This window comes from Manis pentadactyla, chromosome 2 (genome assembly GCF_030020395.1).
Source record: "Manis pentadactyla isolate mManPen7 chromosome 2, mManPen7.hap1, whole genome shotgun sequence".
Classification (NCBI taxonomy): Eukaryota; Metazoa; Chordata; class Mammalia; order Pholidota; family Manidae; genus Manis; species Manis pentadactyla.
In genome coordinates, this window is record NC_080020.1 from 163,282,609 (window position 1) to 163,304,917 (window position 22,309).

At 48.2% G+C, this 22,309-nt stretch overlaps 2 protein-coding genes across 2 annotated transcripts; one reads left to right on the plus strand and one right to left on the minus strand.

Moving 5' to 3' along the window:
- Positions 1-145: 145 nt before the first annotated feature.
- Positions 146-12,613, plus strand: RETSAT (retinol saturase). The gene is given in 16 exon segments (XM_036931033.2): positions 146-212; positions 215-313; positions 2,072-2,254; positions 3,165-3,403; positions 3,903-4,051; positions 4,053-4,096; positions 4,540-4,617; positions 4,620-4,736; positions 6,535-6,654; positions 11,066-11,137; positions 11,140-11,200; positions 11,427-11,530; positions 11,610-11,698; positions 11,701-11,778; positions 11,993-12,152; positions 12,381-12,613. Coding segments are annotated over 16 exon segments (1,797 nt in total). The 3' UTR covers positions 12,518-12,613.
- An 878-nt stretch (positions 12,614-13,491) lies between these two features.
- Positions 13,492-22,309, minus strand: TGOLN2 (trans-golgi network protein 2). The gene is made up of 4 exons (XM_036931034.2): positions 22,163-22,309; positions 20,749-21,929; positions 19,458-19,541; positions 13,492-17,859 (listed from the first exon to the last, which is right to left on the minus strand). The coding sequence occupies exons 1-4, from the start codon at positions 22,206-22,208 to the stop codon at positions 17,854-17,856; spliced, it is 1,317 nt and encodes a 438-aa protein (XP_036786929.2). The 5' UTR covers positions 22,209-22,309; the 3' UTR covers positions 13,492-17,853.

Sequence of the window (22,309 nt, forward strand, 5' to 3'; positions counted from 1 at the left end):
GGGAGGGTCAATCTGCGCCGGAGTCTGGGCGTCCGGCTGTCCAAGCGTCCTCCTCTCTAGGCTGGCAACGACCAACTGACAGCGCCGAGCCAGAGCCGCAGAGGCCTCGAGAAGTCGGGGCTGACCCCTTGCTCTCTCGCGCGTGATGTGGCTGCCGTTGGTGCTGCTGGCTGTGCTGCTTCTGGCAGTCCTCTGCAGAGGTTACGTGGGGCTGTTGCGGGCAGCTCCCCGAACCCTTTCTCCGACGACGTCAAGCAGCCCCCTTCGCCCCTGGTGACCGACAAGGAGGCCAGGAAGAAGGTGCTCAAGAAAGGTCAGCGGGAGGCGCCCTGGGTCCGGGGCAGCGCTCGGGCCTCCTCGCGGGTGCGTGTTCCATTCCGGCAGTGAGCAGGTTGCTGGGAGGAACTCCTTCACGTGGAAGCGCCCCCTTTGGTGTCTGCCACAGGCGACAGCCTTCGCCCGGGCAGGCCCGCTGATTAGTGTCCCGCGGGCGCGGGCACGGTCCTCGTTGTGCCAAGGTGCGCCTCTTAATGTGGCCGAGACTCACGGGGTAGACAAGAGACTTTTGCCCCGCTTGGTTTTAGAACCTTAACTTTTTCACTTACCGTCCTCATGGGTTCAGGAGCCTGGGGAAGCTGCACAGAAATCTCTTCCAACCTATATAGGAAATTGTATTTTGCCCATTAAATGAGTTGACTGGTTATGCCCAGTCCCGATTGATATGGCTGAACCCTGGCTGTAAAACTGAGACAGGCTCAACAGGGTGCCCCAGGCTCAGAGTGACTCTTCTATCAACCAAACTACCTCCACTGTCATCTTTAAAACATATTTTGGTTTTAAAGAATTATAAATTCTAAGGATTAAAGAAGAGTTCTGCTTTAAAAAAAAAAATTGGATACCCTTTTTGACCTCCAGGGTCCCTCTCAAATTTTAGAATTCTGTGTGAAACGTCTTGCTACAGTTGAGGCAGTACTGTTGTAAGCGGAAGGACTATTAATCTGAACTTCTGAGATCAGAGTTTTAGCCGGAACTCTTCCAGTAATTTGTTGCATAACAAGTCACTTCACTTATCTGGGATGGTCTAAAAATGAGATGACTAGTTTAACTGTTTTTCAAACCAGGTTCTGATCTATTAGTGGGCCATGAAATGGATTTAGTAGGTTGCATTTCATAATGCAGTAAAATAGAACTTAGTGTGAATCACATATGGTTCTGGAAAGTATTGTACTGTGAAACTTCTGTGTCAGGTATTTCTATTACATACTTACATGTGACGGATCTGGATTGTGATATAAAATTTAGTTTTTCACTATCGGTCTGTCTGAAAACGTTTAAGTTAAAAGTTTATCAAGTTATCTTGTAGATTAAAAAATTCCAAATTCCAGTCCTTTGGGAATAACTTTTAAAGAACAGATCTGGTGTTGGAAGTGCCCACGTAGCACCACATGCTGTCCAGTGTTGTCTAATTTATGTGCTATCCCCTCTGCCTTGCGTCCAGACTTTCCTGTTATGAGGGAGTGGTGCTGTGATTTCTCAGCAAAGTCCTGCTAAGCCTCTGCTTCAGGATCTTGAAGAACCACCATATGACCAGCCACACTACTGCCAGCAGACCCTGCATTTTCCAGAGATAACCGGCTTGTGAATGGACAATTCCATGAGCAGCAGCCTAACCCACAGCACCCCTTTCCCTATCTCTTTGTTTTCTTTCTTCCCTAGCTCTCTCTATCTGCACTAAAGTTTCTCAGCCTGTGTTATTGTCAACTTCCTGTTTTTGTTCCTGTAGCAGTTTACCAATTCCTACCTTCTTTGAAGTAGAGAAAATCCCCAGGTACATAGTGACTTTGGTTAAGTCAGTTCAGATCAAACCAAATCACTTTCTTTAATCTGCCTAGTTGGTCCTGAGTATTTCCCAGGTAATATTTGAGATATTTTAGGTAGGAGCTCTGTGCCAAACTGCTCTAGAGTTTTCTTACCTGGTACCAGCTAGAGAAGTCTTCCTTAGTTTCCTTATCTTTGCTCTTTTGTTGCTGCTGCAGATGTCCACTCTCCATCTCTCTTCTCTCTGCTGCAGCTTTCTTAGACAGCCGAATTCCAGAGAAGTTGGATGTTGTGGTGATAGGCAGTGGCTTTGGGGGCCTGGCTGCAGCTGCAATTCTGGCCAAAGCTGGCAAGCGAGTTCTGGTGCTGGAACAGCATACCAAGGCAGGCGGCTGCTGTCATACCTTTGGAAAGAATGGCCTTGAATTTGACACAGGTAGGACCTATGTGGGAAAGGGTTGGGAGCATGGCTCTATCTCATCAGGTTGGGAGCAGCCATTGTATGATGAATGATTCTGATGGGGCAAAACCAAAAAAGGGGAGACCAATTAGGTTTTGAAAAGTCCAGGTGAGAGATGATGGTGAGTGACTCTGATTAAGCTGGTGATCATAGACCTGGAGAGAAGTGGGCCAATATTATACAAATACCCATAAACACATACATGCATATACTTGGGAGCATGTTCAACTGTAATACACTCTGAATATAAGGATGACTTGGAATCAATTGAAGGAGATGGAGCTTTACACAAACCTTTAAAAAATTGTAACACCAAGTGATATGTTCAATCTTAGATGTATGTACAATATAGTTTTACCAATCATAGGGAAGGGAGTGGGTGTCAAAGTCCTGTATGATGTCAAGAGCTTTATAATTTAAACAATTAATGTCAAATATACTGCTGCTCACAGTGGAACTACCATCGCCAAAGAAGAAATTGACAAATTAACTAAGTACTCTTCTACTAATTGTGATGCCTTCCTACCTTAATCTCCTGAGTATGTTTGTGTGTGTGGGTGTGTATACCAGCTTCCAGTATATCACCTGATAACCGCCTTGGGCTGGTTGTGGGATGATACTGGGCATTTCCGTTGTTTTGGAGGTTCTGTCTTCTCTCTGGACACCACTTTCCTCATCTGACAGCCATATCCACTGGGAGCTGAGCTGGGCAGGGGTTTGGTGGTTTCTGCAGCAAATCCTCCCGACAGAAAGGGTGGGGAGCCCCCTCTGGGCCCAGACTCTGCTGTGCAGGACAGCCTCTTTCACCTTGCTGCTTTGTCCACCTTTCCAGCCAGCGCTCAAGTCCCTTCTCCCTATGACACCTTGTTTTTCTGTCTCTCAACAGGAATCCATTATATTGGGCGCATGCAGGAGGGCAGCCTTGGCCATTTTATGTTGGACCAGATCACTGAGGGGCAGCTGGACTGGGCTGCCATGTCTTCTCCCTTTGACATCATGATACTAGAAGGGCCCGATGGCCAAAAGCAGTTCCCCATGTACAGCGGGGAGAAAGCCTACGTTCAGGGCCTCAAGAAGTTTCCCCACGAGAAAGCTGCCATTGACAAGTATATAAAGCTGGATAAGGTAATTCGGACATGCTTAAGACTCCTTGTTTATTCCCAGCAAGGCTGACTTTCCTCATTAGTGGAGTGACTGGTTGGGGAGGAACAGTCATGTCTGTACTGAACTCAGTCCCCACCGGAGTTGGCCTCTGCCCAGATGGGCCCTGTCTCTGGAGCCTGGGCTCAGCAGCTGCCACTCTCACTCTGGCCTCTAGGGGGCACCCTGCTCTCCTCCCTGACTAGGCTGGCTTCCGTGTGGCCAGATCACTCACTACCCTTTTTAACTTCATCTGAGACCAAATTGGGATTTTCCAAAAGGAATTTGGGCAGGAAACTGAAAAGCAAAAAAAAAAAAAGGCTCATCTGAGTGTGAATGGGAAAAATTCACAGAGTACAGATTTTTAAAAATCCAGATTCAGTGAAGTTCAGCCAGGAATAGGTGCTGCTGGGCCCTCCAGCTGCTGTAGGTGATTCTTGATTCTAGAGATGAGACCTGCCCCGCCTGCTCATTTTCTTCTCAGGTGGTATCGAGGGGAGTCCTTCATGCCATCTTCTTGAAGCTCCTCCCATTGCCTGTGGTTCAGCTCCTCAGCAAGTGTGGCCTGCTCACTCATTTCTCTCCGTTTCTCCATGCATCCACACAGAGCCTGGCTGAGGTCCTGCGGCAGCTGCCCAGAGCTCCGGGCAGTGCTCAGCTACATCTTTCCCATTTACGGTGAGTACTGGCCTTGGGCTTGGGCAGCTCCTGGAGGAGGTGGTACTGCCCTCCTGACTCTCAGTCTTTCTTCCTGAACCCGCCCAGCCGACTGAAATGGAGCAGTATAAACCCCACGCCCTCCAGGGCTTATGGATGAGAAATCCGTCCACCTATTGGCTGGACTCCCTGGTAAAAATTCCCCTCGTGCACGCCTTTTTAACCTGCACTGTCCCATGTCTTGGCAGCATGGCAGTTTCTGGAGAGGACATTCCCTTGGCCCCGACAGCTGTAAGGTACTACATGGTTGGGTGGAAATAGGCCCTCTGGCTGCCAGGAGCTCTGGGAACTTGGATCCTGGGGTTTATCGACGCAGGGTGCGTGCTTTCTGACAGGAATCCATGTTCCTTTCTGAATGGTGCTGCTGCCTGCGCTTGCCTCATCACCCTTTTCTTCCCCTTTAGGTGTGACCCCCAGCCAAGGCACCTTTGTCATGCATGCTCTGCTGGTTAACCACTTCCTAGAAGGGGCCTTTTTTCCCCGAGGGGTCCCAGTGAAATTGCCTTCCACACCATCCCTGTGATAGAGCGGGCCGGGGGCACTGTCCTGACCAGGGCTGCTGTGCAGAGTGTGTTGCTGGACTCTGCTGGGAAAGCCTGTGGTGAGAGCCCCACATTGTGCCTCGGGGCCCCTGGGGTGGGAGAGCCCAGGGTGCAGAGAAAAGGCACTGAGGGTTGAAGGCATAGAGGAACTGGCTTCCTTGGGGTTAAAGGCTGCAGTCTGCCCTGGAACAGGCATTGGGGGATTGCAAAGAGTCGGGAGGTAAGAGGGACTCAGGAAGTATAAAGAATTGCATGGTCCCCAGAGAACAGTATTTAATCATTTATTCAGTAGGTAAAAATAGTTATCCAGTAATCCATGACCTCCTTGAGTATAGGAATTGTGTCATTTTAATCTTTATGTCTACAGATCTTAACACAGAGCAGAAGACCAATAAATGTTTGTTCAGTGATTGATGGAATGAACCAGTATCTTGGGCACTGCAGAGGGCAGTGTGGAGGCCAGCAGGATGGCCTGCCCTCAATCTGTAAATGGCAGAGTGGGGCCTAGGAGCTCATTGTCCTGGCCCAGGTCCCTGCTGTTACCTGCCCAGAGAGTCAGAATCCTACTATGGATAAATTCTGTGAGGAGAAGGTCTATGCTAGGAAGGACTCTGGTAAACAGAACAGGTTGTCCATGACTAGGGAGTGCTTACAGAAGCATAAGGGAATGTGACAGAGAGGGGCCTGAGGAAAACAGGGCCAGTGCAATGGCAAATTCAACAAAGGAATCTTTCAGCGGGGAGGAGAAGAAGGGATGGCCCAATGCAAAAAAAAAAAAAAAAATCAAGGGAGAAAAGGCATCAGCAATCTCTGAGAATGCATTTGTAGTAGAGACTAGGGGGTTGCTGGTTGGTAAGAGAGAGGTGGCTGTGCAAGCTGTGAGATTTTCTCTTACATCCATGAGCAAGTTCTCCTAGCTGAAAGGGGTCCATGAAGAAAGGCAAGTTTATCAGTTCAATTAAATTCAATTCAGAATATTATCTGTGTTTTTCATGTGCTAGGTGATAAAATATGGAGACAAAAAAATAAATTAAATCCCAATCTCTAACTCAAGAAGTTTCCAGTCTCATAGGTAAGATCACTGATATACAGAGGCACATACTAAAGATGGAGGTGACATAGAGGATTGGCGGAAGAGGGAAAGCCTCCAAGGGAAGGCAGAGGTGCTTGAGCCAGGTCACAAAGTGTGAGAAGAAGCTAGCCAGAGGCTGGGGAGGTTATTCCAGGCAGGGGGGACAGAATGTGCAAAGGCACAGAGGTATGAAAGAGCTAAGTATCTTTAGGCATATGAAAATATTAGGTTGAACCATATGAAACAGCCATTTGTATAGGTCAGAATTGGTTGAATACCAGCTGTTTTGTATGGTTCTACCTAATAGTTTTGTGAGAGTGGCCAGAGATGAGGCTGCACACACACAGAAGGGACCAGATCATGGAAGACTGATACAAGACTTTGGAGTTTATCTTACAGAAGGTGAGGTATCATTGGAGGGTTTTAAGGAGCATATTTGGGAACTAGAACTCTGGCAGCAGTGAAGAAGGGTCTAGGATCCCAATGGATGAACTTTGTCGGGATTGGTGTGGAGGTGGTTGGGTGGCAGAAGAAGAGTGCCCATGCAGGGAGGGAAGAGTGCAAGGGAAGGTGCACACAGAGGTGGCTAATGGGAAACACTGAGAGTACTTGAGGGTGCTTCGCGCTCTGGCCAGTGTTGCCTGGGGCCTGCCTGCTTGGCCCTGGTGGGGCTGGACGCCCAGGTCTGAGAAAATGAAGTGTAGGCTGGGAGAGATCTGTGCAGGGTGTGGGCCTTTCTTTCTCCTGGAGCACACAGCCCCTCAGCCAAGCTCTTGTGCTTACAGGTGTCAGTGTGAAGAAAGGTCAGAAGCTGGTGAACATCTACTGCCCCATTGTAGTCTCCAGCGCAGGCTTGTTCAATACCTATGAGCACTTACTGCTGGAGAGTGCCCGCTGTCTGCCAGGTAAGACTGGCTGCACCACTCCCTTCCAAGCTTCTCAGCGTGGCCTTCTGGGGACCACTTGCTCAGCTTGGCCAATGCTTTTCCTCCTCTTGGCTTCCCTTTGACCATCCTTAAGTAGCAAAGGTGAGCACCCAGGTCTCCAGCATCCGTTCTCAGCAGGGCCTCTGTGTTTGGGGTTGGGAGATAGCTTCCTTTGTAGTGCATGGTCCCCAAAGAGCTTTGGCCCTTATCTCTCATCCCATTGCTGGCATACAGCCCCTTTTCCCCCTATAACTTCAACTGCTTTGCCCTCTCCCCTTTTTAGTCTCCATTCCGAGTTGCCCATTTGGTTTCTTTTTCTAGGTCTTAGCTCATCTCTCCAACAGCTAATGGTGGTATGTAGATTCCTAAAGGAACATTTCTTGGATTTTCACTAAGTTTGTGATATGAATCCTGCTTCCTTTCTTAACTTCTCACTTGTTTTGGGTGGAGAAGAGTGGTCTGACATTAGTAAGGGAAGCAAGGGCTGGCACGGAGAAGAAAGGCTTGCAGAAATTGTATGTGCCTTATGTGGGACCAAAGGTTATATTTTCTGTCTCTTTCAGTAACCAGCCCCTTATTGGGCCTGAGGTTGCAGGAGTGCCCTCTGGCTTTCTTCTGTCTCTTGAGCACTATGCTCAAAATCTGGGATGCAGTTAGAAATATGCCTCAATGCAGTCATCTCTGATAGGCTGTGTCCAAAAATCAAAGCCTGGTTTTGTCGAGTTGGGAAGGTAGGCATATTTATGGGTGCACTCTGCTCTGGTAAGTCTGTATGAGAGGCTTTACCTCTGTCATTGATGCTCACAGCCACCTGGGAGAGAAGGACCATCATTCTAAGATGGGGGTGGGGTGAGCTGGGGCCCATATTGGTAAAGCAACTTTCCAAGGCCACCCAGCTGAAAGTAGCAAAGTGGAGTAAGAACACTGGTGTGTCTAAGTTGAAAGCTTGGGCTCTTGGCCCCCTCTGGGCTAAGAAGCATGGGGCTTCAAGGGACAAGCCCTCACTAAACGGGGCAGGAGAGCAGATCAGCCTGTAAGGAACAAGCTGCCAAGCCAAAGTTAGATGAGAAGTTACCCTTTAGAAATGGACTGTAGGTATTGTGTAACTAGAAGCTACTGGTGTGACCTGAGGAAAGAAGGCTGGCTGGCTGGGAGGGACCCATAATCCTGAAGGGTAAGAGAGAGGGGTCTAGATAGAGGCTTCTCTGGCTAGGGTGGGAGATTGAGAGGAAGGAACAGCTGAAGATGCCGTTGGGATGGAAACCATCGACTTGAGTGGTGTACAGAGGAGGAGCCTGGAGAGTGGTGGGAAGAAGCTCTCTCCCCAGAGGGTGGGCCAGGGGGCTGCTCTCGGAGGAGCCAGAGAAGGTGGTCAGCAGAGTGCGTTTGGTAGAAAAATGAGGTACTGGATTTCCTTGTTGGGGAGAGGATGGGGTAGCAATTGTAATGGTCTCTGAGATATGAATTGTGTGCTACTGAAAATGAGCCTTCTCATTCCTGTCTCACTTAGCTGGGCGTCAGGTAGCCTCTGCTGCCAGCTGAGGCCTCCCTCCTCTTGCACTGGGTGAGCTGAGTGGGGTGAGGCCGACTGCCCAGGGACAGGGCAGCTGGAAGGGGCTGGGTGGTCTGAGAGACTTCGCCTTTGGTACTGTCTGCTTCCCTCTCTCTGAGGACCTCTGAACCCTGACAGTGCCCTCTTGACAAGTCCCAGTGCCCCACCAGGCCTGCCTTCTCTCCTGGGAGCCATGCTACAGAGTTACCTGTTCAGCTTGCCCTCCCTTCACTATCTAGCTCAGCTTTAACTGCTCTTATGTGTCTCAGGCCTGCAAACAGTTTGATGGCACCAGCCCTGCCGGCTGAAGGACTGAGTGCTGTCCATGGATGGGGAGTTGGATGCTGCCCCAGGTGGATACCAGTCTGGGGGCATTTCAGCTAGAGGCAGTCATGATGCGTAACTCAGAGAACCCAGATGCTGGGACTCCTTCGTTCCCAGCTGTTTGGGGGTGGAGATTCTGATAGGTCTGTTTACCTCTCAGAGATGAGAACTAGTTATCTGGTGGCATTTAGGACAAGCAGTGCCTGTCGGGGTCCAGGGTGGAGGTGGGGTGGTCAGGCAGAGGGAGCCTTTGTGAATAGGAATGCTTTCTCAATTCTGCTAAGCCTTGAGATTACTGGGGATGGTTGGAAAGGAAGTTTTTTGGGTGGGGAAGACTGGTCTGGCAATACCAGTAAGGGAAGCTAAGGCTGGAATGGTGAAAAGGGTTTGTGTAACTGTTGTGTGCCTTATTTGGGACCCAGGAGTATATTTTTTCTGCCAGGTATATTGTTCCTGGATCCGGGATAGCTGGAGGTAGTTGCTGTTCTGAGGGGCCTCTGAAGACCTAGGGGGTTTCACTCCTGGGCCCCTGGTTCCTTCCATGCCCACCCTCCCCAACCCGGAAAGGGGGTGTCCACAGCGTGGTCTCTCTGCATGCCAGGCCCAGGCGGTGAGGGGCTCCCACGGCTCCAGGGCCACTCGCTGCTCCTTCCTGGGCCTGTGGGAAGCCTGGTTCCCCTTCCTCCTCAGGGTGTCCCCTTGCTGGGCGTTGCAAACCCTCTGTCTGTTGTCCTGCTGTAACTGTTATGACATTCCCTTTCCCTCTCGAAAGCTATCTGTTTGGGATGGTAAATTCTGAGGTCACCCTCCCCAGAGCGCTCAGTTCTTTGTCACTTGATTAGGACAGCAGGATAGCCAGCTTCTTTCAGGAAAGTCTCTTTCTATTTGACAGGTGTCATATCTGATTCCTCGTAGTGTTGGGGGGAAGGTTGGTTTGGAGACGTAGGGAAGTTAGAGTATAAGGTAATTAGAATGAAAAAGCAGAGTAACAAAGACACCACTTGGAAAGCTCAGAAACAAAACGTTATAAGTGATTTATTTAAAGCAAAAAGATGCACACTCAGTGGGGAGTGTGGGCTTCCTCAGAGAAGAGGCGCCCCCAAGGTTTTAGGGTCTGGGGTTTATAGGTGGTTGAGGATTTTCAAAGGGCTAGGGGTGTGGACTTGAATGTTTATCCCTGATGAGTCATTACATCTTTCTTTTGATTCATTTTCCAGGTAATTCTGCAAAATTAACATAAGAAATTTACTGCTGATTCCTTCCCAGAATAGCAGCTTTTTGGTCTGGGGGCATATCACTTAAGACCATTTGCCTGCCCTCCAGGGTGGGCTGAGTTACTATTTGTTTGCTAAATGGTATGTTATGAATCTTACTTTTTTTTAGCTTTAAGGTGGGATCTCCCTGTCTTTATTATGCTGTTTATAGGTGGGCCTTTTAGCAGGCTAGAGTAAATCTTACAATGATCTAATTGACACAATGAAGACATGGGCCGTGCTCAGATACTTAATTAATTCATTAACTCAGAGTCTTTTCTGGCTTTCTAGTTTTAACTGGTTAACTTGAGTCCTTTCTAGGGGGCTTTTACTTACCTTATTCTGTTTCCACCCTGCTCATATCTATTTTCCTGCCTAACAGTAGTACTCTCAGGGCCTCTCACAGGACTCTCTACATTTCAGGTCTTCAGCAAATCTTTGCTAAATGTTAATTAACAAATCTTTGTTAAATGAATTAAGCAGAGCCAAGTGGCCGAGTTATCCCCTGGCAAGTGCTAGAAAGGTCCTGGGAATGGAAACAAAGGGTAACTTCTTGCGGAAGCAATTTCCAGAAAACTGGTCTGGGTCACCTGTTGTGAGGTGAGGAAGCCCCGCTGTTCAGGCCCTGGGATTGCAGAGGGCTCTCCCTGCAACTGATGCTTTCCTCCACTGTGCTCCCTGCCCCACTAGCTGAATACTGAGATGCTCTGTGCCAGTCATGCTCTTAGCCATTTGTTTATCTGCATTGCTTACCATTTTGAGACCTTGGGCTGACAGCACATTAGATATTAAGTGCTGTCCAGCACATTAGGAATTATGCATAGTCATTCATTAAATACATAGCTTGGTGAATTCAACACTGAAATTAAGGCTTAAAACAAACTGTTCACATGTGTGGTCTTTAGAGAGTGGAGCCCAGTCATAACTTAAGGACACTAGGGGAAGACTGGGGGCAGTTGGCCTGAGACTGCCCTGCAGTCACCATGAACCGGCTTAGAGACACTAGATGTCACCTCCTTTGCAAGGTGCAGCAGAAGTCGATGGAGGTAGGATAGGAGGAGAGGGTTGTATCCAGGAGACAGATGAACAAGCCCTTCTGCCAAGTCAGTGTTGAAACAGCAGTTGTAAAAATGGCCCAGGAGCAGGCTGGCAGCTGGGGCTAAGGCTGCAGGCGAAGTGAGCAGCACCAGCAGGAGCTCCGAGGGTGCAAGCAGCCCTCTCTGGGCTTCGTCCAGCAGCCCTCACCTTCTCTCTTCGGCAGGCATGAAGCAGCAGCTGGGGATGGTACGGCCCAGCCTGGGCATGATCTCGGTTTTCATCTGCCTGCAAGGCACAAGGACTTGGGTCTGCAGTCCACCAACCAATATGTTTATTTTGACACAGACATGGACAAGGCGTAAGGCTTGTGTGTGTATGTGTAGGTTTGGGGGGTGGGTGTCAGCGTGGGCCTGCAGGGAGTCAGCAGCAGGGTGTGAAATGGGTAGAAGTGGACCAGAATTTGCTCCTGGAAGGCTTTCAAACCTAGGCAGTGCCTCAGCGTCATCCCTCTAGTGGGGGGGTCCCTGGGGAGGTCTGTTCTTGAGTGGTGCCAGTGCACTTGCAGCCACACTCCTCGCCCACAGGATGGAGCACTACCTCTCCAAGCCCAGGGAAAAGGCTGCAGCACACATGCCCTTTCTCTTCATTTCTTCAGCCAAGGATCCGACTTGGGAGGACTGCTTCCCAGGTGGGGCTTAAGGTCCCAAGGGGGTGGAGGGGACAGAGGAAGATGCTGGGCAGTAGTAACGCTGGCTCTATGCCCCCAGACCGGTCCACAATGATCGTGCTGGCACCCACGTCCTATGAGTGGTTTAAGGAGTGGCAGGAGGAGCCCGAGGGAAAGCGGAGCAATGACTATATGAGACCCTCAAGAACTCCTTTGTTGAAGCCTCTCTGTCCGTTGTCTTGAAGCTGTTCCCGCAACTGGAAGGGAAGGTCGGAGGGGCAACTGGGTGGTTGTGGGGACAGACCTCTTGGGGCCATTTCCGCCCTTCTCTGGACAGGGGAACAAAGCCCTGAGATAACTGGGCTCCAGGGAGGGACAGGGAATCCACAAAGGGCGTCGGCTCTTTCTGGGAGAGCAGAGAAGGGAGAAGTGATCTTGCCAGGTCCCACTCCCACTCTGTGGCCACCTTTGTTGCTCCCTCAGGTGGACAGTGTGGCTGGAGGATCCCCACTGACCAATCAGTTCTATCTGGCTGCTTCCGGAGGTGCCACCTATGGAGCTGACCATGACCTGGGCCGTCTGCATCCTTACGTGATGGCCTCCTTGAGGGCCCAAAGCCCCATCCCCAACCTCTACCTGACAGGTACACTGACTGCCCTATCTTGCCAGGACCCTAGACTCTGTCACCCTGTTCTTTGGTCCTGCTGTCCCCTGTAGCCTCCCATACCCTGAGCTGGCTGCCTTGGCAGGCTGTGGACCTTGGTCCTGACCTAAAACTTCGTCAGGACAGCCTGGCATGGAGGGGTGGCCACGAGAACCTTTGCTCTCCCCCTTCCCTGCTTGCTCATGGGCCTCTGCTCTTATCTTCTAGGCCAGGATATCTTCACCTGTGTGTTGATGGGGACCCTGCAAGGGGCCCTGCTGTGTAGCAGCACCATTCTGAAGCGGAACTTGTACTCAAACCTTAGGAAGCTTGGCTCAAGGATCCAGGCACAGAAGAAGAATTAGTTGGGTCAGGAATTCAGCCAGTGCTATGGCACTGCCCCTGACATGCCCATGTCTTCCTGCATTCTTTTCTTGCTCACATAAAGCAGTCTTGATTTCTTTTTGATCTCTATTTGAGTAGAGCTCTCACCTCACACTCAAGTCTCACATAAGATTACTGTTCTTAAACTGAAGCTCCTCCAGCTGGGGCAGTTGCTGACCATTCACACCTGTTGTAACAGGCTATCCCTACTGAAAGGCCCAGTGTGGGCTATTGATTTGCACAGCTCAACGACTCACCAAGTAGTGCTCTGCACACCACCACCCTACCCCATACCACCTGACTCTGAACAAACAGAATATTCTTTTATTTAGGTGGACAAAACCCTTTGATGTGCTGGCTAGCTGAAAGGGTGGCATTATTGTACTGAGGCATCTCCCTCCTTTCATTCACTCTTAGTGCTGCACTGCAGTTCTCAGCTGGTAAGGAAACAAGGCAACATGTATGTTAGAAGATCACATCCAGTTCGTATGCAACCAGGCTCTAGATTTGTCCTTACAATTGGGGTGACACTGGGTTCTCAACATCCCAGCACCAAGATATCCTCATGGAGCTCAATACCTGAGCTCAGGGCTCTTCCAAAAATACACAGTGCAGAGTGACATTAGTAGACGGCACTGGACTGGAAAGATCCCATCACTGGTGTGGCAGCACGCTGAAATGGCCCTTCAGGCCAAAGGGGCAGCAGAGGACAAGCATGCCGAGGGGGCACTGGATGTACTGGGCCAAACAGCCCAGTGGCCCCTTGCACGTAGGATCTGGGCTGCCTGGTGGGGAGGAGCGGGGGTTGGAGATCAGTCAGGATGAGAACACGGAGAGCTACAGAATGTGTGCAAAGCCCAGGAACGGCTTTTTCAGTTTCCTGGTACACATATGGGGACTGAATGGGAAGGTGAAGGAAGGCTAAGAAAAAAATGACCTTTCACTTACGTGAGGCCTTATTTCAGTCAATTTTAATGCAATATTAATAAATTAATGATTTGATAACTAATATTTGAAATTTATTTTGGTTTCTGTGCAGTGACACAAAACTACATTGAAATGGCATTCATAAAAGCTTAGTAAAACATTATGTACTGAAAAGTACTTATCATCAGACCAAATAAGCTTTAAAAAAAAACAGTAATTATAGTTAAATTACAAAATGCTGAAAATATAAAACATTGCAAAACAGTGGCACTCTACTAACTGGGTTAAAAAAAAAGAAACAATTTCAACCATCAATTATTCACTTAACACAGTAGATTTCTGAATTAAAGGTTATCTATCAGTGTGTGAGGAGGCTATCTTTGTTGTGTGTGTGGCAGCTTGAACAATACACAGCTCAGCCCCAGCGCCTTGACAGAGGAGTTCCTAAATGGGATATTTAGGAAATTCAGATGTGACTTGTGGAACTAACTGAATTGAGATTCAGTCTTGGCTCTGGACCTTACTTAAACCTGAAAATCTCTTCCTGGGACTCTTAACTTGAGCAAGGCACTACCAAAGGTAACCTTCCCAGCAACAGTTTCAGAAACCGGCTGGCAGAACTACAGGCTGGTGCAGTGTCCTGTCCTCCCTGTTCAGATGATTGAGAACACATGCAAGGCATGCTAGATTTCCTCACATGCACAGCATCACCTGTCAGGTTACCCTATAAACACAAGGGGCAGGCTTCTTTTGGATTTAAATGACATGAAATGGAAGGAAAAAACGAGAATCACCACCATTTAAAGGGGAATTTTAAAGGTTTATAATTCTATCATGAAGTGTTTCATTCAAAGGCATCATGGGAAAAGAAATGTCAGAGGATATGTTGCTAGTGTCAGGACTTTCTGAGTTGTCTTAGCCTTTCTAGATAGACTGGCCTTCCACTCCCTCAAATACAGAAGTACACTCTGGATAATTCTATTTAGTAACCTAGCAGGAAAATAAGCTCCTCTGTTAACATCCATGACTGAAGCTTAGATTCCTCCTACTGGAAGCCCCCTTAAAGAAGGGAAAAGAGGTGCGCAGCTGTCTGGATAGGGGTGCCTCTCATGGTGCTATGTGCTTCACTGCCCGCACCAGCTCAAGCAATGCTTCAGCTGACTCACCCTCATCCTCATAACCACTATGAAAGCATGCTTCAAATAGTCTCTCTTAAAAAGACAACTCTCAGTAAACAAGTTTTCCTTTACAGATCTTTCAGTGTAGTTGATACGGTGAAACAAATTCTATTGTGCTTTCAGCTCAAGAAGTGATACTTCTCAGAGGCTCAAAAAGTGGAGGTATGTGGTCTCCACAACAATACTTAGTGTCCACTTGCTGTCAACCCTCTTGTTTCCGACACCCTTTCTTTTTGCTCTCCTCCTAAGCAAAATCCATCAATAAGGGACAGCAACCAGTAGCCACAAAGAGCTATATAAGGCCTCAGTTAAGTCACACCCAGATGTCCTAAACAAAGTGTCTCTCCTTTGTAAGCAGAAACTGAGCTCCTAAAGTGCCTAGGGAATGTCACTGTGCTGGGCAGACGTGCAGACAGTGCCAAGGGCCCTCTCTCTAGTAGCTTAGTGTTCTTGAAAATACTAGACATCAGATACTCACTATCCCGCTTTGTTGGAAGTTCCAAAATTTCTGATTGATATTATTAAGAGCTATTAGAGTAGAATGGCAAGAGCCAATCACATTAGTTGGGGAGGGGCAGGGTCAGGAAGGTAGATGGGAAAACCTGAGCTGGGCCCTGAACAAACAGATTTTGGGAAGGCAAGGGGAAGAAGAGAAAGGAGAGCACCCTAATCAAAAAACCACCAAGGGAAGCCCCGGAATGGAGGCCACAGCACAAACAAAAAGGCACAGAGGCCTGGATGGACACCTGGCAGGAGGGGCCTTTGACATGGCCAGGATGCAGAGAAGGACAGGAAGAAAGTGCCACCTGCAGGGTCCTGAGTGAGAGCATCTATAAACTAGATTCGCTAAGCCGTGAGAGGTACAGACAGAAGCTTCAGATAAGGGAAGTACTTTGGAATCAATCTGGTCTCAAGACGTGCAAGACAGGCAGAAGAACCAATTAAGGTGCCTCTGAGAAAACATCCAGGAGAGAAGTGACATGAGTGTGAGTGTGGGACAAAGAAGCAAGGAAAATGGAAAGACTGTAGTTGGAGATAGTTTAAAAATGGATAGGACAGATAAAAATGGTAAAGGTTTGTAGTTTGCAGTTTACAGCTGAGATGATTAAAGAAACCGGGCAGTTTTGAGGGGCAGTGTAAGGGGTAGAAGAGAGAAAGTCAGTTTTAATAACAACAGGACAACCAAGTGAAATGCTCAGCACACAGCAGGACTGGTCTCTCAGGGGGCCAGGCCAAGGGAAGGCTTAGGAGTCACTTGGAGGATGAGGAATGAATTTCTGAGAAGACAAAGGAACAGAGACCTGCCTCTGTGGGCCCTTTCCCCACCAGCACAGAGTAAGGTACAGGAGCTCTCAGCAGCCAGCAGTTTGTCAGAGAAACCAAGATTTTAATTTCAGGGGTCAACAGTATCCAATTCTATCAAGGACAAGGCTAAGCTTTGAGAACAAGCCACTAGATTTGGTGATGTGAACCTCAGAAAACCATTCTTAGTAGAAAGGCAGAGACCAAAGTGAGTTTGTAAAGGTTATGAGGATAATGAATGGCAAGGTAATGGAAGCAACACGCACTGGGGAAGCTGAACAGCAGAGTGAATAACAAAGAGGACGGTTGGGCAGAAGGAAAGGTGTTTCTGCAGACAGGAACAGAAGACACTGGGGAGGAGGAGGGAAGGTAGGGAGGCAGGGAACCAGCACAGGGAACAGAACAGCGTTGGTCTGAGTATTAGGGAAGCTGCTGAGAAGAGGATGCAGAGGACAGTATTAGAAGAGTGGTGCCCAAGAAGAATGATGCCCCAAAGAGCATTCATCCATCATTCATTCCTTATCTCCACAAATAGCTTACCCGCAAAGAATGAAAATCTCAACTCAGTGCCATGGGCTGTTGTGAGCAAGGTGGAAGGTAACAGGACAAGCAGGATGTCCCTCCTTCAGACCTAGTCATTCAATAGCACAGAATCCATCATCTTCCCTCACTTCCCATTCTTTGTATTTCCCTGAGATCAGCTGTTCTATTCCCATGCTTGCTTTGCAGAGACAACTCCCCTTAGGCTCTCTGTAACAGGGTAGCATGCCAGCAACAGCTTTAATAAAATGTTAACCAACGAGAACCAAGACACTACTCGTTGTTACCCTAGGGAAACCCTCTGCACTTCTTAAATTTTAATAACCCCTCACATGGGATGGAAGAATTTTTACTAATTGCTCTTGGCGTTTTATATCAGAGTAGAGGACCATTAACTAGATAAAGGTAAAAGGGACAGTACTAAATACAAGTCTATTTTGTCTAGGTTAGGCAACAAAGGCTAAGGCGAGTTTGTGGGAAATCTGACTCATGAAAACCCCTTGAAAAAAAGTGCAGACCAAAACCAAAACCCTCCTACATTTTTCTTGCACAAAGCATGAGCTTACCCTTTTCCAGAAAGTTCCTGTCATGATGTGAGTATGGAAGAACACAATGTTTCAACAATCATAACTGTATTTTTAGAAATTTGCAGTGGGAACAGTGGCTTTACAGCATTTCTCCCAGAATCTCCAACTTCGATGTTATGCGCCATACAACCAAATGGAAGTTAATTTACTCCGTCTTAATATGAAAATGTCAGAAAACTGTTCAGAATTTATGCCAGACAGCTGGAATTCACAGGCAATAAAACACTTTCTCTAAGCTGCCATTTGGCTTGCTGCTGAAGCCTCTGAAGAGAATTACGTGTTCAAAGTAGCCCTTCGCCCATCAGCATTCACCATCTACACCTTTCGTAGGGCACATGCCCCTCAAAGTAAGAGGCCTTGGGACAAAAGCATCTCAACTTGCAGAATTTTCTGCTAGGTCTGTGACGATAAATAGTGGCAAGTGCAATGTTATTTTCAAGGGGTAACTTCTACAGAGCCAAGGCCCGAGAGCAGCAGTCAGCAGCAGTGGCCTGCGTACGGCTGAGATCTTCCTTTGGTCACGGCTGAGTTCCCGCAGCCCCCTCTACTCACACTCAGGAGGGAAAGGACGGAAGACACCAGCACAGGCATCAGCAACACAGGAGTACAAGGGCACCAAAGTGCAGGTGCACAAACCAAAGCAGCCCCCTGCCTCTGCCAGCCCGGACTTGCCACCAAATCCGAGAGGACAGGGTGTCCCTTAGGTCACAGTACTTTTCTCTTCATTTTTCTTGATTTAGAAACAAATCAGCAGGGAGGACAAGGTTCTCAAGAACAGAAAAATCAAATCTGAAACAAGAGCAACAAAATCCATTAGTAAAGTTCATCTTTTTCCACAGGAATATACCTCACTACTGTGATTTCAGGGGTGAAAAAAGATGAGTTGCAGTTCAGGGAAAATTTCAGAATGAAGACAAACTGAATGCTCTATGATACAAACAGCAACCAGTAAAAGCACATGAAGTTATTTTAAAAGTCAGTTTGAAATAAAACATATACCAAAAAGATACATATTTGGTGGAGGGAATGTAACAGTCTTGGCTTCTGCTTTGTACCATTCTGTATTGCTTTGAATTGCTTGTATGTGCATTTTTTTAAAGTCAGAAATAATAATATAGTGATGGGGAAAAAAATCCTTAACGTCAATTATCTGGGAAGGTACTGGGCTGGGCTAAATTGCAAAGCTGACCCACTGGGCCAGCTGGCAAAGATGTTCTAAGCTGAAGGGCTTATTTTGTAGCTGGTATGAGCTGTGCACATGAATTATGTTCCCTGTGGGAAGTTTGCGTGCAACTCACAGCGAGGCCACTGACTATTCTCCCCAGTGCCGTCTCTATGCAGACGGGCAAAGGAAGGGTGCGTCCTAGCAGCAAGGCAGTGGAGTACCATTCCCGCTCCAACAAGCTGCCTGTGGGGAGAAACTTACTCAGCTCCTGCGCTGTGGACAGGAAGGAGGGCTCTGCATTCTGGCAGAGGCATGGGTTGGCTGCACTTAGGAAATCTAGTCCATGGTGCTTATTAGCAGGGTTGATCTGGGGAGCTGGAGGCTATGTGTTTCTGGACTTGTTTGTATTCAGGGAGTGTCGTCCAGTGCTTTGCTACCTAGAGAGATGTTCCAGCAGCGTTTAGCGTCACCTGGGAACTTCCTAGAAATGGAGAAGCACAGGCTCCACCCTGTTTCTAATGAATCAGATTTTGCTTTGTATCACAATTCCCAGGGTGATTCATATGCCTATTAAATTTTTTAAAAAATTTTCCAATACATTTATTTAAAAAAATGTGAGTATAAGTGGACCCACACAGTTCAAACCCATGCTGATCAAGGGTCACTTGTGCTTCTATGTTCACCAAGATGAATGTATAAAGGTATCACTGCAGCACTGTTAGTAGCAATAGACTGTAAGAGAACCAACCAGTCCAGCAATAGGGGACCAGTTAAATTATGGAACATTCGCACAGAATACTATGCTGCAGTTGAGAAGTCTGAGTTAGATATATAGGACATGTTGTGGTTAAATGTGCAATGCCTATTAAATTTTATCAAGTGCTGGTGTAAAAAATCACAAGACGATAGCCTAAGAAGATGCCATCAGGTCTTGATTTTGCCATGAACTACAATGTAGTGGGAACTGAAGGGGAAAAAAATCACAATGTTTCTGAGCCAAGTTTCTTCCTCTGCTGAGGGCGGGAGCTGCTGTAGAGAGCTGCTGGTCTCTTCTAGCTCTAACGTGTAGACATATTAGACATGTTCCCTAAAAGGGGCAGGGAAACGAGGGTAGCGGCCCCAGAACCACTGCTGCTGCCATGCCAAGTGCAAGACCCCTGCCGGGCCCACCTGAGACTGCACGTCTCCCACCACCACCCGGACCTGGGTCTGTCTTCCTCACCTTCTGGTCCAGACGCTGGTAGTCACTGGCTTTTGGCCGCCGAGTGACTTTGGATCTTTTCCCTTCTAGGACAAAAGCAATAATCTGGGGAAAGGAAAAAGAAAATGATTAACAAGTGACTCTATAATGATGTACTTCAGTCTCTGAAACAAGAGGAAATCACCTGATCATATATTTGTTAATGACGCTGACAGTAAAAGGAGCAGTACAGCCACAAAGAGTCCTATGCAAATTTTAAAGAGGACAGGGCCCAGTGACATCAGAATATCCCTTAACTGCTAAATAGGAAATGACAGATGGAAGGCTATTATGGACTCCAGCTTGTGGGAGTCTGTGGTTTACTCAAGAATACTCAGTCACAGATCCGCCGACACTTCCCTAGACAGCTCCAGGCTAAGACATTCCTTTTTATTTATTTTTTTAAATCTTAAGCAGTAATTATTTCTTATCTGCAAATATATTCTATCACTCCATACCCTGCTTCACATTAACCTTTCACTCTCATTTCAGGCCAAAGGTTACTCTCCATGATGAACACTTGAGTATAGAATAAGCAGTGCAGCATTTTCACTAAATGTCTTCCCTCATTCCTTACAGACATAAGCCAATGGCCATCATGAACTGAACTCATGAATTTCAAACAGGCTATAGAAACTACTAAATTCTTAGCAATCGGTAAGAAATGCAAGAATGCTGTCTAATATCAGAGTGCTTGTTAAGCTATACTGGTATTACTACACACCAAATCCTGCTGAAGAAATAAAACATGAGGTTATCCATATACTTACAGGCCTTTCTGCTAGTCAGCTTTTACAGCTGATTGTAGAAGATATCACCTGGGCTCCCTGCTGTTGATGTCGGAAGACTATGTAACTGTTCTTTCTGCCACTGCAGATGGAAGACAAACGCTTGGGAAAAGAAGCTAGAAATGATGCACTGTCTTGGGAGTGGAAACAAGAAAAGAACTACTATATCTGCAAACTGTTAGGTCCTCAAATCGTCTGAGGCTCTGGAGAATCTAGTTCAAGATCATGAGAGGAGACTCATTCAGGTCAGATCACAAGAATGTCCTTACTAGTACCTAATCCAGCAGCAGAGGGCACTCAAAACAGACATAAAAACAACTAATTTACAAAACAAGAGTAAAGAGCCTTAGCAGGGTCTGAGGAAAAACTGAAATTTGACTTAAAATCCCCAATGCTCACCGGCAAACACGTGGACACTGACCCATTCACCAAGCTTCTGGGTGGAGGACACCCCATTCCTCTTCTTAAGGCAACTCTTGACTTACCTTACGCTTGTTGTGATAGGCAATGTAGAGGACAGCAACAAGAATGGCTGCTGTCACCAGGTATGCGAAGAAGTGGCTGCTCTCTGCACTGGCACTTCCAAGACTGTCCTTATAAAGGTCATCCTTCTCCCTATTCATGGAATCCAGAAGTGTCCCTTCATGGTCCTCACTGGAGGCAGGCCCAGGCACCTCTTTCTCTTCTTTGGGTGGCAAATCCTCTTCAGGCTCTGTATCACCTTCCTCAACCTCCTTGAGCTCCACATCTTCAGTAGGCTTTGAAGACTTATGTTCTCCCTCCTGCTGAGGAGAAGTGGAGTCAGAGTCCACTAACACTCTCTCCCCAGATTTAGTTCTGGAAGACTGCTGAGAGGTCTCACCTTCTTGCTTGGTGGGCTCCTTGTTATCTGAGGAAGGGCTGGTAACTGGCTTGCCAGCGTCCTCTTTTGTGGACTGCTTCTGTGAATCCACCTTGCCAGAGGCACCTTCCATGGGCTGCTTCTGTGGATCTGACTTGCCAGTGTTCTGTTTTGTGGTCTGCTTCTGCAGGTCTGACTTGGCAGAGGCATCTCCTGTGGACTGCTTCTTCGGATCCAGCTTGCCAGCATCCTCTTTTGTGGACTGCTTCTGTGGACCTGACTTGCCAGAGTCCTCCTTCCTTGACTGCTTCTGCAGATCAGACTTGCCAGAGTAACCTGCTGTGGATGGTTTCTGTGGCTCCGACTTGTCACCATCCTCTTTCATGGATGGCTCCTGTGGATCCGAATTGCCTGTGTCCTCTTTTGTGGACTGTGCTTGTGGAACTGACTTGCTGGCATTCTCTTTCGTGGATGGCTCCTGTGGTTCTGACTTACCAGCGTCCTCTTTCATGGACTGCTTCTGTGGATCCAAATTGCCTGTGTCCTCTTTCGTGGACTGCTTCTGTGGATCCGACTTGTCAGCGTCCTCTACCGTGGATTGCTTCTGAGGACCCAACTTGACAGGGGCATCTTCTGCGGACTGCTTCTGTGGATCCGACTTGCCATCTCCCGCAAACCGCTGTTTCAGATTATGTCTGTGGGGACTTTCCTTCTTAGACAGCTGATTGGAGGGGAGCTGGCTGGAGTCTCTTCCTGTAGAAGTCTGACCTTTCTCAGGATTGAAGAGCAGTTTTTCCGTGGCTGACGAAGTGAGCGGCCCGGCTCCTGAAATCGAGAAAGAGAGGCAGGCCAGCAGAAAAGAACCCTCAGAGCTAGAAGAGACCGTGACAACAAGCAAACGCAGGAGGAGGGTGACGGCGAGGAGAGGGATGGGTCGGGCAGGGAAGAAGCGAGCCCGGATGCCCACCGGCCACGGCGAGGATGGTGGGCCTGGGGGCGAAAGGGGGATTACTTAGGTATGTGGGATGGTGGTGGTGGGGCGGGGGCGGGGGTCTTACCCGCCGCTGCGAAGCTCAGCAGGACCAACACAACCAGGAACCGCATCCTGCACAGATCGCGCTTCCGCCTCTACCGCTCTCGCGATACCCGCGCGCTGGCTCCGGGCGCACAGCCCCGCCCTTTCCTGCGCGCGCTTCGCGCAGCTC

Coding starts and splice junctions, on each gene's coding strand:
- TGOLN2 (XM_036931034.2), bottom strand. CDS start 22,208: ATGCGGTTCCTGGTTGTGTTGGTCCTGCTGAGCTTCGCAGCGGCGG. Junction 21,930..22,162: donor GCTGAGCTTCGCAGCGGCGG/GTAAGACCCCCG, acceptor TCTCGATTTCAG/GAGCCGGGCCGCTCACTTCG. Junction 19,542..20,748: donor CCTATCACAACAAGCGTAAG/GTAAGTCAAGAG, acceptor TCCTTTCCCCAG/ATTATTGCTTTTGTCCTAGA.